Source organism: Rousettus aegyptiacus, unplaced genomic scaffold, assembly GCF_014176215.1.
Source record: "Rousettus aegyptiacus isolate mRouAeg1 unplaced genomic scaffold, mRouAeg1.p scaffold_m13_p_10, whole genome shotgun sequence".
NCBI classification, from domain to species: domain Eukaryota; kingdom Metazoa; phylum Chordata; class Mammalia; order Chiroptera; family Pteropodidae; genus Rousettus; species Rousettus aegyptiacus.
In genome coordinates, this window is record NW_023416285.1 from 88,635,793 (window position 1) to 88,650,936 (window position 15,144).

Below are 15,144 nucleotides of genomic sequence, written 5' to 3' on the forward strand. Positions count from 1 at the left end.
GACCATCTTTTTATACCGTAAGAATAGACTCAAAATTGATTAAAGACTTAAATGTAAGACACAAAACCATAAAACTTCTAGAATAAAACATAGGCAGTAAATGCTCTGATATTACTCATAGGAATTTATTTTCAGATATATCTCCCTGGGCAGGGGGAAAAAAAAGAATAAACAAACAAATAGGACAACATCAAACTAAAAACTTTTTGCACAGCAAAGGAAACCATCAACAAAATGAAAAAAACGACCGACTAGGAGAAGATATTCACTAATGATACATCTGATAAAGAGTTAATATCCGAAAGATATAAAGAACTTATAGAATTGGACAACAAAAAATAACCAAATTAAAAAATAGGCAGAAGACCTGGATAGATACTTCTCCAAAGAGGAAATACAGATGGCTAACAGGCATATGAAAAGATGCTCAAGGTCACTAACCATCAAAGGAATGCAAATTAAAACCACAATGAGAAATCACCTCGCACCTGTCAGAATGGCTATCATCAATAAGTCAAAGAACAACAAGTGTTGGCGAGGATATGGAGAAAAGGAAACCCTCATACATTGTTGATAGGACTGCAAATTGGTACAGCTGGTATGGAAAAGATTATGGAAGTTACTCAAAAAATTAAAAATGGATATACCTTTTGATCCAGCAAATGCACTTCTGGGTATTTATCCAAACAAAACCAAAACAATTCATAAAGTTCTATGCATTCCAATATTCATGGCAGCACAATTTACAATAGCCAAGATATGGAAACAACCTAAGTGCCCATCAACAGATGATTGATTGGATAAAATAAATTATAGTTCATATATACAATGGAATATTACTATGAAATCCTACCATTTACAATGACATGGCTGGACGTAGAGGTTATTATGCTAAGTGAAATAAGTCAGACAGAGAAAGATAAATACCACATGATTTCACTTATATATGGAATCTAAGGAACAAAAAGAACAAACTAATCAAAAACAATCAAAAACAGACTCACAAATATAGTGGACAATTTGGTGATGGACAGAGGGGAGGGAGAATGGGGGGCTGGGAGAATGGGGTGAAGGGTTAAAGAAGTACAAATTAGTAGTTGGTAGATGGTCACAGGGATGGGGAGCACGGCAGAGGGAATGCAGTCAGCATGAATATGATGGCGAGGTGGAGGGCCAGGGGAGGGAGGGAGCAATCGGGGAGATCGTTTTATGAACTAGATAGATGTCTAACCAATGTACTGTATACTTGAAACTACTTTAAATAAATCAATTTTTAAAAAATCACCAAAACAAAACAAACGACAATAAAAGACCAATATTGTTATGGTTCCACTTTTATAAGGTGTCTAGGGGTAGTCACATCTAGACACAGAAAAGTAGAATGGTAGTTGCCAGGGGCTGAGGCAAAGGGCAGTGGGAAATTTGTGTTTAATAACTGTACTTAATGCTACAGAACTATACACATGAAAATGGTTAAAATGATAAATTGTTATTCATATCTGACCGCAAAAAAAAAAAAATGTTTTTTTAACCAACATGGTTTCTGATAGAGATATCAGAGTAAGCCTCCAAACTTGGCGGGCGGGAAAAAAAAGTGACAGAGAGCAAGGAGCTCTATTAAGCTAACAAATTATAACACGAAGTCAGCTCCAGGAAAGCAAAGACCGCTCACGGCTTTGTCCCCGACTGTGCCCCAGCACCTAGGACTTTCGTAGATGGGCAAGCACAAAACACATTTGTTCTACGGGTTTAAGAGGAAAAAGGAGAAAGGGGAGGTGTTCCCCCTCTCCCCTCCGCCAGTTTCAGTGAAATACGAATGACACACGATGCTGCATAAGTTCAAAGTTGTGCAGCGTAATGGTTTGACTTACATATACAGTTGGCCCTCTGTATCCATGGGTTCTGCATCCAACTACAATTTTGAAAATTTTCAAAAATATTCAGAAAAAAAGTTACATTGCTGCTGATCTGTATTATGTAGTTAGGCCTACTGAACATGTACAGACTTTTCGTCATTATTCCCTACAGTGTAATAACTATTTACATAGTGTTTACATTGTATTGGGTCTTATAAGTAATCTAGAGATGATTTAAAGTGTCAGGGAGGATGTGCATAGGTTATGGGCAAATACTACACCATTTTATGTAAGAGACTTGAGGATCTGTGGATTTTATTATCTGTGGGGGATATTGAAGGATTGTATTTTGAAACGATTACCACAGTAAGTTGACTCAACAACCATCATCTCAGACAGATACAAAAAAAGAAAAAAAAAATTTCTCGTGATGAAAATGCTTAGGATTTATTGACTTAACAACTTCGCATATATCATACAGCACTGTTAACTACAGACGTGATGTTGTTCACCACATCTAGGGAAAGTATATTTTAAATTCAAGTTCATGTTCCCAATCAGCCCTAAACTGTAAACACGCTGATTCCGGAAGGCTCTGACTATTGAATCATGGTGGAGTCTAATAATTACAGTTCTGTTTGATTAATTGATCTAAAGCCTGCACCTCAAATGCGTTTTGTATGAAGCAATCAAATCTAGATAAAGAAATTCTGTATGAGCTATATAATTATCAAAAAAGCAAAGAACCACAGGTTGTGTCAGTGTTTTAGGTAACAATTTTATCATTAAAATACCCAATTAACACTCATTCGGAATTAAAATGTTGACATATCACCAAGTAGGCTGTCGCTAGTTGAGTAAAATAATTCAAATGTGAAAACCGACACATTTCAGGATTTGTATTCAGGCTGAGGGAGACATTTACCATGTGATTGGCTGGATTTTCTTTGTTGCTAGTTAATTTCTTCTTCCCAGGTTTCCTGGTCTCTGCTGCCTGCACCCTCAGACGCTCTCATGACAATGCCTTCCACAAACAGCTAAAGCACAGTGTTCCTAGATCCTAATTAACATAAAGATAATGACCCTACAAGACAGCCAAAGAAAGAGTTCAAGAGCCCTGTGCATCTCATAATAATCATCATCAGTTAGTTCCCAAGTCTGGATAGAAATTTAAGCGTAACATCTGAATCAGGAGCAAAAATTAATGTTTCAGTTGGCAAGTCTTATTTTTGGGGACCTCAAATAAAATAGCTTTCTACGAAGGAACACCTATAGTACATTCTCAGATTTTATGTCAGGCTCATGTAGAAAGCATTATACTTTTGCTGGTTTAAAATGACCTTCTGGTCTCGAACCATACAGATTGTGTCAAGGCATTTAGAAGCAACTTCATGGTGGTTTTCAGCAGATCAACAAACAGAGAAATTTAAACCATCCTTCAGATGCAGACATATACAACACTATGTGTTCTGACATTTACCACCCAGCCTTCTCATCTATTGATAATCATAATCAGACCTATGAACATCATGGTCATTGCTCAGAGCATGAGCCCCTCTACATCCCCAATAAGGGTCAAGGAGAATGGAATTTTCACTTGCATGCTAGCAGTAGTTTTTGACAAAAATTGCCTTCCATTTCCCCGTTTCAAAAAACTAGATTACTTAGGGAAAAGCATAAAAAAAGGTCTTCAATTAAAAGCCGCTTTTTCTAGCTTAAATTGCCTGACATTTTCCCAACACACAGCCATGAAAGCTCAATCCGAAGAGCAAATCCTGCCTCTCAGAGGATTCATAAAATGATTCATTTAACAATGAAATTCATCCCCGTTAACACACTGAGATGATCCTTATCTTAATAAAGATGCATGTGTCTTTATCCTTATAGCATTGATACAGGATAGGGAGGGTGAAATCACAGGACGAAATAAAGGGGAACAGGACACACCACTACATTCAGCCTCCAATCACCTTCAGTCTCTAATACCAAAGAAAGTAGAAACTGGTCCTCAGGCTACATCTTAGCAGCCTTTTGCTTTTACTAAAGGCCTGCCTTTTTTAAGAAGCTATGTAACAAATCCTAGATCTGATGCTTCTTAGTTGGGTGACTTTGGACAAGTTACAGAGCATCTTAAAGCTGAGTGTCTTTATCTGAAAAATGGAAAGGAAATAGCGCTCAGGACATAAAGTTATGATGCTAAAGAGTATTTGTAAAGAACAGTGCTCATGCAGTAGTACTCAGAAAAGTGTCATTTAATGCTACTTTGTTATTTCATTATTGCACACGACATGGAAGGTTAGGTAATTCATTTAGGGTGTTCGGCACTGTCTAAAGAAAACTCACCTCGGGGACAAAGCACATCAAAAGATTATTTAGCGCCTCATGAGGCTTGTCTAATTTTATATGGCCTCTGCTTCCTCTCTCCAGCTCCCCCCACCCCTCCCGCCTCATTCTCCTTCACTCTGGGCCTGAGGAGACACTTCCCTTTCTTATTAATTCAGGATTAACTTCTCAAGGTGATCCAGTGATACTATGTCCCCCCCCCCCCCCAAGTTCTACCTGGTGCCTCTTCAGCCACCGACCTTCCTCAGAGCCCTTTCTACCTTCCTGGAAACCTGAGGTAGCACCTCACGGTCAAGGCTTTTCTCACTCGCCTACTACCCTGCCGAGTGCAGCATTCTGGGTGGTCTCTGCAGCCCTTTCGACCTCAATCGAAACATTTCTTTAAGTCTTCTGTCTCTACAGTTTCCTTTCCCTCTGCCATTCTGTCTACCTTTAGTCAGTATTTCAGCCTAATACACTTGTAATTACTTTTCCTTTACATCGATGCAGGCATTGCCATGCAAATGGAAGGAAGGAGGAAATTTATTTTATTTTATTTTTTTACATTCGCTTCTATTCTTTGATAAAAATCAAGATTTCCTCACAGGCTCTGTTCGTTGTCTCTATATCTTAACTTTATTTTGGAAAAAAAAATCAATGCTCTCTTGGATGGAGAGGAGACCAGTAGAAGCATGTACCAATGGAATGTGGATTTCGATGGAGAGCTACCTGATAAATATTTTCCCCGAAGTAAATCACATCCCAACGGGTTAAACATCCTAACATTTTGTTACATTTAAAAAAAAAAAAAAAACTCTAATGAAAAACCTGAAGGAATTTGTAGGCTAATCCCGAAGACTCCAGAAAGCAGCTGGAGAAAGCATGAGGGTGAAGTCATGAGAGCCACGACGGCCTTGGATCCTGCAGTCAGTGCCGGCCCAGGGTGCATTCTGGTTCCGCCTCTCATGATCCATGTGATCTCGGGCACATTTTTAAACCTCCCTGAACCTCAGTTTCCTCAACTGTAAATTGTGGGTGGTAAAAATAATTTTTTAAAAAAATAATTACTATACATAAATTACTTAACATAGCATCTAACATGAATAGTCCATAACTACCAGGTGCTGTCATCCTCCTCAGCAGCCTTGCACGGCAGGTGGCAGTCCCTTAAGGAAGGCTGTCCAGCTTGGTTTGGGAGAAACAAAAATAGGAATCGAGGTATAATAGCGGACTCAGATATAACTTAATCTGAGTTCAGGTCAGAAGGAAACACAGCACCTGGCTCTCAGTGAGAGTTCAAGAAATGCCAGATAGATACATGCATGCATGCATGGATGGATGGATGGATGGATGGATGGATGGATGGACGGACGGACAGATGGGTAGATGGGCAGATGGGAGGATGGATGGGTGGGTGGATGGATAGATGAATGGACGGACAGACGAGAAGACAGGCGGATGGATAATGGATGGATAGGGAAAGGCTAGCTTCTGTCTCCATGACAGATCCTGACAACCTTTGCAAAGAGGGTTCCTTATGCTCTTCTCACGGGGCAGGCTGCAGCGAGGTTGGCCAATCTAGAATAACGATTGTGCAAAGTTATATTCTTTTTTTTCCCCTAAACCACTGATCTAGGGTGCTTCCTGCACTAGCAGCAGCAAAAATCTCCAAGGAGAGTAGCACACATCTGTGGACAGGAGTCACATTACTGAGATGATGTTCAGCAGACTGTGGCTTTGTTGCAAAGATATTCGGCAGTTTCCAAGTAAGAGATGGCAGCGGGAGAGGATGATGGTGGCCTCACTGGTGAGTTCCTTCACTCAGAAATTATAACAAAGTATTTTCTCCGCAGAGCACTGAGGGGACTCTGGATTTCTGATCTGTTCATTGCACAAAATGAAACCAGAACTGGTATAATTTTCACTTTACGAAATTCCTTTTCAGTTCGTCATGGCACAGGCTGAGCAAAAGTTCTTGGTCCGCCTAGAGACGTCCCCGCCTCTCCGTCCTGAGCACAGTGTACAGTCAACAAAAAGGCAACACCCCTACAGAGTCAGGTGGGCCTTTTAGCCACACATACCCCTAACGATGGTGATTATGATCACAGCGGCTGGCGTATGACACCAGCCGTGCACAAGACTACTATTCTAGGTGATTTACACAAAGATTAACTACCTTCATCCTCACAACGACTCATGAGGTAGGTATTACTATGGTCCCTATGTCACAGAGAAAGTTAATGTGCTTAAAATGTTGCACAGCTGGTAAGTGGCAGAGCCAGCGTCTAAACTCAAGCCACATGGCCCCAGAGTCTACATCGACCAATTTCCATGCAGTATTATCTTAATAGCAAGATGGGCACCAAAAAGTACAATTCAGAGAGGATTGGTGACCACTAGCAGCATAGAGGCACAGGACAGAAGTCAGTCATACCCCGGCAAGCTACTGAAACTTTCTGAACTTTCGTTTTCTTATCTATAAAATGGAGATAATAATGTCAGACTCCAAATATACGGTGAGGATGCAACTTTAACACCGAGACCATTCCATTGTTTTGCTCCCAGCATCCTCAGAAATAACTGCCACCAGATTCATCGGAAAATTTTGTCCTTTCCCAACTTCATGCAGAGGAGTAATAAGGCCAATGCCCCACTGAACACTGGGATCTCCATAGAAAAAATGGACAAAAGCCATAAACCAAACATTCATAAAGCACCAACAGTAATAACAGCTAACATTTAAACAGCACCTACTATACTGTCTGAAATGCATTAACCCATTTGGTCTTCACAATGACCTTACAAAGTGATAAGATGAAGAAATTGAGGTACACAGAGATAAGTAACTTACCCAAGGACACATAAGTAAGGAAGAAAGAAATACGGTTAAAAAAGTTGAAAAAAATTTTAACCTCAACAGTAAACAGACATACACAGACATTTAAAACTTAGATATATTTATTCTATTAAACATTTTAATTTTAAAAAATTATTTTCAATTTTAATTTTTACTTATTTTTAAAATTGAGATATAATTGACAGGTAACCTTTTTTTTTCATTTTAGATGTGCAACATAACGATTTGATATATGTATACATTGCAAGATGATCACCACAATAAGTTTAATTAACATCAATCACAACACCGTGTTAAATTTTTTTTTTCCTTGTGAACTTTTAAGATCTACTTTCTTAGCAACTTTCGAATATACGGTAGTGTTAATTATAGTTTCCAAGCTGAATCACGTCCCCAGGACATGATTATTTGCTCGTAACTAAAGTCTGCACCTTTTGATCGCTGTCACTCATTTTATCCACCCCCACACCTCATCTCTGGCAGCCAGCAATCTGTGCTCTGTATCTATGAGTTTGGTTTTGTTTATTTTTTAGATTCCACATATAAACAATATTATACAGTATTTGTCTTTCTCCGACTTGTAGCACTTTGCATAATGCCTTCAAGGTTCATCCATGTTGTCTCATGGCAGGATTTCCTTCTTTTTTTAATAGCTGAATAATATTTCATTGTATCAAATTCGCCATTTTTTAAAGTGACAGTTAAGACTACAGTGGGATGAACTCAAACGTTGCTCGTGGATGTCTAAATTAGTACATTTCTAAAAATCAATTTTGGGATGATCACTTCGTAAGTTTTATAAACATTTAATCACTATATTGTACATCTGAAACTACTACAATATTGCATGCCGACTGTAACTGAAAAATAAAATAATAGAAAGCAATTTGAAAAGACATACTACTCTTTTAAAAGTATATATTCAGTAATTCTCTATGTGAAGTAAAGACGCAAAGAAGAATTCTGTATGAGAATATTCACCACGGGGTGTGCGTGTGTGTGTGTAACACAATCTAAATAGCCAGCAATGGAAGGATGGTTAAATTAGAAAAAGTACTTTGCAAATTATATTATATGAGCATGGATTAGTTTTCTAGGGTCAAAAGAACAATAGAAATGTTAAATAAGTACAAATTTTTATTTTTCAACTGGAAGACTACTCCCACCCCCACTTGGATTAGCTCCTGGATGAACTGCTGTTAATTAAGATGAAAACTTATGACTAATAACTGGAGCTCACCCTGGGTTCATTCTTTTTAAAACACAGAGTTTGCTGAAAAGGAAATTCAGCTCTCAAAAGAAGGCCTGCCAAACACGTCGCTCCACATCTTGCGACCAGGAGGGCAGAATTTCACTTTGCCGCGGCCACAATTATGAGTTATAGAGAGAGGCGGAATTTTAAAGACATTTTACAGCTGTTTGGGGGACTCCACACAGGCTAGATGAAGGGAAAGGGAAATCTAAACGTTAAAAAAAAAAAAAAAAAAAACAGCTAAAATCTTACATCTCCGATTTAAGGACTCTTTCATGGTTCAAAGAGGCTGTATCATTATTTCTCACGTTAATCCTAAAAGTATGTGACAAAAATCAAAACACTGGGCTCCAGAGCCCTTTTTTCTTTAAGACAGGCAACCATCAACTGAGACTTTGCAGAGCCAATTTAGATTTTATAACAAAGGCATAATCGTCCAAGCCTGCTAAGTGTAGCAGGCCTGTCTTACTTTGAAAGGCACAGCTTAATATGAGTTAGCTAGAGTCAAACCGGTCATTTATTGATGGTTTACTATGTGCGTAAACACTTCACCTGCATTATGTTAGTTTATCTTCCCCACGATGAGGCAGGTACTATTTCATTAGCATCTCCATCTTGCAGACGGGGAACTGAGCCTTGGAGTGGCTCATTTGCCCGAAGTCACTCAAAGGCAACAGTGGCAAAACTAGGTTTCAACCTCTTGCCTAACCTCAAAACTTATGCTCTAAGTCGCTCTTTGAATCTCGGTAATGAATTTCTCTGAAATAACATCATTATAGACTCCGGGGAGCTGGAACGCCCATCTCATCTAACCATCTAGTCTGTGTAAGAATGCCTTTTAGGTCAGCTTTGCTAAATGGCAATGGGCAGAAGAATCACTTGGGGGGACTCGTGCTGAGATGTGGATTCTGTTTCAGCAAGTCTGGGGTGGCGGCTGAGATTCTGCATTTCTAACTGGCCCCAAGGTGATGCTGAAAATGCTGGTCCATGGAGCTCACTTAAAGTGGGAGGGAATCCAGTAGAAGCTACATGTGTGGCTATTTAAAGTTCATTACAAATTCAATCCTTCAGTTTCTACAATTCAGACACTCAATTGCCACACATGGCTCATGGCTATGATATTGGACAGCACAGATACAGAATCTTTCCATCATCAGAAAAAATTCTATTGAACAGTACCGGCTAGAGCGGGACAAGAGCAGGATACAATACTTCTAGGAATGGGAAACTGGCAGCCCATTGTTCAGTAAGTTCACACGCTGTTTCCTGGACTGCAAACCGACATACCTTCTCCCCTTTTATAACTTCCACCGCTGGCCCCACTCCATCCTCTAACTAGTCATGACAAGGAAATATACCTTCCTAAATAAGGCGGCCCTCTAAAACATAGCATGAAAGGGACTTTGGAACTAAAACAAATGGAAAATTACTGTTTTTTAAAGTGTATATTAACTCTTCTTTAAGTCTTTAGTAAAATCAACCAATTCTGGTGAATCATAAAACCTGGAAGAATTACCAAAATCAAATTTTTTAAACACTTACGTAGACTTCTTATTGAACACACACACTCAAATTTAAGTATTCAATGAATATTCTAAGCAAGTTTTCAGGTTTTAAAAAACATTTTCTTACAAGAAAAGTTCAAAATTTGGTTTAAATAATCCAAAATGACCTAAATTAATAGCTTTACAGTGCCTTTAAATTAAGAGCACACTTCAAATGAACATCACATCAAGTTCCTTTTGTCACAGGGCAGCACTTTAAAAAATCATATAACAACTCATGCTATGACTGTTTAACATAACTGCCTACTTTAAATATTTTTCTTCATTATAAAGCATATGGTGTCTCAAATTATGTAAAAATGATACAAATTATTCATGAAAAACTGACTTCTATACATAATCGTATACAACAGGTGTGCATTTTAAACGCATAAGGGCTATTAATGAACGTATTGCAAAAATACTCTTTGGGGTGTATTCTAGGGAATAATTTCTGCATTAGATTTTGCTCTTCATTAAAAAAAATTAACAAGACCCTAGAATGCATTTTCAGAAATGCTTTCTTTAAAATGTTAACAGCATTCCTCAAAATACCCGTTTCTGCTTGACAGCATATGTCTGAGTGGTACTCCAATAGAAAATTCTTCATGAGCCACTCGCGAGGTCCATAATAACAACAGAGAGCAATGCTTAAGCAGTGGATGCATTTCTGCATTATTCATTTAGGAGAAGTTTCGTGTGGGTTATTATTTTGAAATTTACAACAAAAACCTTTACCTCTCATTCTGGAATTGTATCTACCATGGTAATCGTATCCCAGTAGTTGGAATAAATAAATCAAATTAAATAAGAAACTATGATTTCAACTTGCTGTGTTTACAGTAGACAGCTCACTTGCTTTTCGGGAAATTTCTTTCCTTCTGGCTGTATGACAAGAAATGAAATCATCTCCTTCTATTATGCCCCTACATACACCTAAAAAGGGAATTTGAATTTTAGTGGAATATGACCAGAAAACCAAAATTCCTTCTTTATTACAGGGTTATTTTTAATAGTCAAACTGTGGTGTCATTAACGGAGCTGATAAATCTTTCTAAAATCCGATAAAATTATCACCTCGATTTGTCAAGATATTAAGGAATCAGAAATGTAATTAATGAATTTGAATTGAATGACATGGTATTTCAAAAAAATATGTGGTTTAAAACAATCTTTATAAAATTTCAAAGATGTGTCTATAATTCAGTTTTAGCTTCATCTTTTATTTGCATATAAGAAATATTTACTGTTCATTTTACTCTATGTATGGATTAATGTAAATTTTACATATTTTATGGACTGAGAGAAACATAACATACTAATTTATTCATATATAAACACATACACATACACACACTTGATTTAAATACATTTCTTGATTTAAATACATTTCTTAACATTTAAAAAAACATTTCTCAGAATGAGATTTTACTAACAGTTTACTATTTATAAATGATCTAAAGAAAATTTTATAACATATAAAAATTCTCAATTCGATAACTTTCAATTAAGTTTAACCCATAAAATTACACCAGGAAACCAAGATTTTTTAAAAAGAATCTGAATTGCCTATAGCTACACTTACAAGGACTTTTTAAAATACCTTTTCAAAAGACATTATGAGATACTGACAACTATTTCCAACGCAAGTGCAAGTACAAAAACAATCTCAAATACAACAAATAAAATTACAAAAAATACGTTGTTTGATTTCAAACTTTGTTCTGAAGTGTTTCCACATTGCTGGTAGTTCCTCAGAAATAAGCTATTTGTTTTATATTTCTCTGTCTGACTCTAAGCACTTAAGAAAGTTTAAAAACAAATTTAAATAAAATCATTTTCAAAAGCTAATGAAAGATGCTAAATGTCAATAAGCTTGAAAAGAGTTTCTTACCACGTTAGAATGCTCACTGCCATCATGGTACATGTTTGATACACACCTCGAACGAGATTCTTAGCGTGACCATAAAGAAGTCCTTTCATAGGAAGCTAAAGTGATACTGCTTCTGCAGCTGGAATATAGTGCTATTAGTTCCCACGCTTGGCAGTGCTCTTAAAATAGGCTCGCAGACACCAAAAGACAAAAAAAAAAAAAAAAAAAACTATTTGCGAGCACTTCAGGAAATGATGGTCTGGCAAATGGAGTGAAGATTCCACAACCGAACAAAATCAGTTTTTGATACAACATATTAATTGATTACTAAAAGCAAAACAGGCCAAAAATGTGCTGGGCCAGGGACATTCATTCACATTTCTGTTAAGTGCTCTAATCACATGACCCAGACCCAGGCCAGGAAAGTCTCCTAGTGTTTAATGGACGATATTACAGTCAACCAGGCGAGTAGGGAAAAACAAAACAAAACAAAACAAAAAACAAAACAAAACATTCTGAGCATGATTAAGTTCTCACTTATTTAAATAAGTAGAAAATTTTCTAGGCATTTAAAAGCAATTTGAGTGTTTTGTAAAATTAAAGCATTTATTTAGTAACTTACTGGATTTTATATTCCCTGCAAGCCAAATAACCTAACATATTCTGATCATTTTTATGTCAACAGAGATACTTGTCTGTATACATTTTTTTTCTTTCTTGATCTGAATTTGCTTCAAGTTGTAAATAACTTATGTGGGGAGGTATACAAAGAAATCCAGGAATGATTAATACTATGATGGTCCTCAAATGAAAAATAATGTGGCTCTTTTGTCAACTTTCGGGTAGCGTATAAGAATGTCACATTGTTCTGTCTCAACACCATGACCCAAAGAAAATATTTCAACAAAATAATTCGTCTTCCTATAGCCTTTTAAAAAATGCTAACAATCTTACCAAACAACCTTACAGTACAAGGATAGGATTTCTGCCAAGGAAGCCATGATGTTTTAATTATAAAGACTTTAACCAAATACTGGACAAGCTTAATTGGCTGTATAGATTGAAATACAGTAATGTGGTAAAAGTAGCTCAATCGTGGTGGTATTTGAGAAAAAAAAAAAACATGAAGGCAAACCACATCAAGAACTCAACTCACCTCATATTTGTAAATAACTGGCCATCAAAAGAGTTGTTAAATATGAATGTAGGAAGACTGAGAATTATAAAGATGCTTTGAAGGATAGCTGGTCCTCTTATCTTCCGATGAGACTCTTAAGACCAGGGAGGTTAAAGAACTTACCCGAAGCCAATCAGTCAGATTGCCTGCTGGGAACAAACTAACCCCTACGTAATGTCCTTAACTAAACTCTGGGATGAGAAACGCAATACAGGAAGGAGCAAACGTGAAAAGAAACCAGAGTGGTCTGAACTCCGGAAACAGTCTTCACTATCGGCTCCATCCGTCAGTCTTTAACTATAAGATCCAGGACAAGTCACTTAACTCTCCAAACATTTCCTTTCGTCTGTAAACTAAGTAGACTGGAGTCAATGAAATTCTCTCTTTCTAATTCAAAATTCTGTACATACGAATAAAACAGGACCTACCTAAAATGCTACCATAAAAAAAAAATAATAAAGTTGTTATAGACGTCTGGATTTTATGAGAATTCTTTAATCTCCTTTTGGTTTTAAACCCTATTATACATAATGACAAGAAAGAAAGCTAAAGGATTAAAAAATGCTGCATGGGAAATGGGGTTTTGCCAGAAAGGAAACGGGGAATGAAGAAGAAAGAGGTATGAAGCGAGGACAGAACAGCAGCCAGACGCACCTGGGAGAAAGAAGCGGTCATAGGCAACGGCAGGTAGAACAGGCCGGAGAGAGGAAGGACCAGGCTGAGGATGTTCAAAGAAAGAAAAGATCGGAATAATAAACTGCACCGAAGGCCACGTTATTTAAAACAGAATGAACAAAAGTACTGCCAATAGTAACATTCTCATAACAGTTTACGATGTAGAATGTTCTTCCCCCAATTATTTATTTGTTCTTAAGCCAAAACTATTTGATTGGTATTATCATTATCCTTGCTATTTGACAGAAAGGGAATTGGTACTTAGAGATTTTAGGGACCGTGGTCAAAGTCACATAGGTACTACGGTACACAGGCAAGAATGTGAATTCAGACTCTTTAGCTCAAATGCTTGCTTTTCTCAGGCATATCATGCTGCCTGTCTAAGCATATCTCTTTTTTAAAAAAAGTACGCTCTTAAACGCTATATGATAAGTACTTATTAGAATAGGAGATGGATGAAAATAGAGCTCTTTAGAGATTGTACACTCTTTGAAAATGTACGATAGAAACATGTCAGTAAATAACTAGTTGGACAACCAGTAAATGGGACACAGGTGCAGGGGATGGGCCTCCATGGGGAATAAAGAAGACCCCAAAAAGGAAGAGGATGTGAACCAGGCCCAGGTTGACAGCTGGGTCATTGGGTACAAGACATTCTCAAGGGAGTTGATTTGCTGGGTAGTAGCCAGTCACCCACCCAATCAGTCAGTGTTTATATAGGGATCACAGGTGTTCTGTTCAAAAAGGCAAGCCCAAGCCATCCGTCGTGAGGAAGCCTGGCTAATAAGTGTGAATTTTACCCTATCAATAATAGGCGCCAGCCACGATTTTTAAAGCAGGGAGTTGAGATGCTAAAATATTCAGGAAATCTATTCTGCATCTAGGAAGAAGAGCCTATGAAGCAGAAAGGCCAGCGTGAAGCCCCTGGGCTGTGTGAGAGGACGACATCAGGGGGACAGCAATGAGTGGCGGAGAGAGGGGATGGGGGACAGATGGCCATCGGCGCAGACGAGCGTGGCTTCGATGCCATGCTAGGCATTCGTTTCCTTCTCCCTACAATTAGTAGGGAATTTCATCGGGTTTGTAGCAAAGGGCAGGGGGAAAGGGATGGATTTTGAAATCAAACAACCATATTCTGTCACTTGCCAGCCATGTTCCTGACCTGACACCCAAGGCCCAGTGTAGCCTCATAGTTTAAGGGGCCACGTGCTGGAGTCTGCTTCCTTGAGTCATACCCTGTCGCCATAATGTCCTAGCTCCGTATCGATGCCATCATTTAAAATTCTGCGCCTCAGTTTCCTTAACTGTAAAATAAAAATACAGGCCTATTTCTCATGACTCTGGAAAGAGATAAATGAGTTGTTATATGCACACAGTTATTTAAAAAAAAAAAAAAAAACCTCTTTGAGCCTCAGTTGCCTTTCCTATACAAAAAAAGAAAAAAAAATACCACCTATTTTGAGGTTATGCGACTAACTGAAGTCAAAGACATTTTCATTTTCATTCCCTGCTCTTCCCATGTTGATTCATTATCAAGTTATTCACGTAATAAATCTCTCCTGCATGTATATTCTGCATGACATAGGGC

The 15,144-nt window shown here is 37.8% G+C and overlaps 1 protein-coding gene across 11 annotated transcripts in view; it reads right to left on the reverse strand.

The window, feature by feature from the left end:
- Window positions 1-15,144, reverse strand: part of CACNB2 (calcium voltage-gated channel auxiliary subunit beta 2) — a 315,479-nt gene that overhangs the window by 127,629 nt on the left and 172,706 nt on the right. Inside the window, exon 1 of one of the 11 annotated variants that reach the window (XM_016150611.2) lies at window positions 11,772-12,842. The exons of 9 other annotated variants lie outside the window; for them this stretch is intronic. In XM_016150611.2, coding sequence (XP_016006097.2) covers window positions 11,772-11,798 — 27 coding nt within the window. In that variant the 5' untranslated portion in view covers window positions 11,799-12,842. Of the gene's footprint in view, window positions 1-11,725; window positions 12,843-15,144 lie in introns of those variants that run through there. One more of the 11 variants, XM_016150610.2, reaches the window with a different exon arrangement.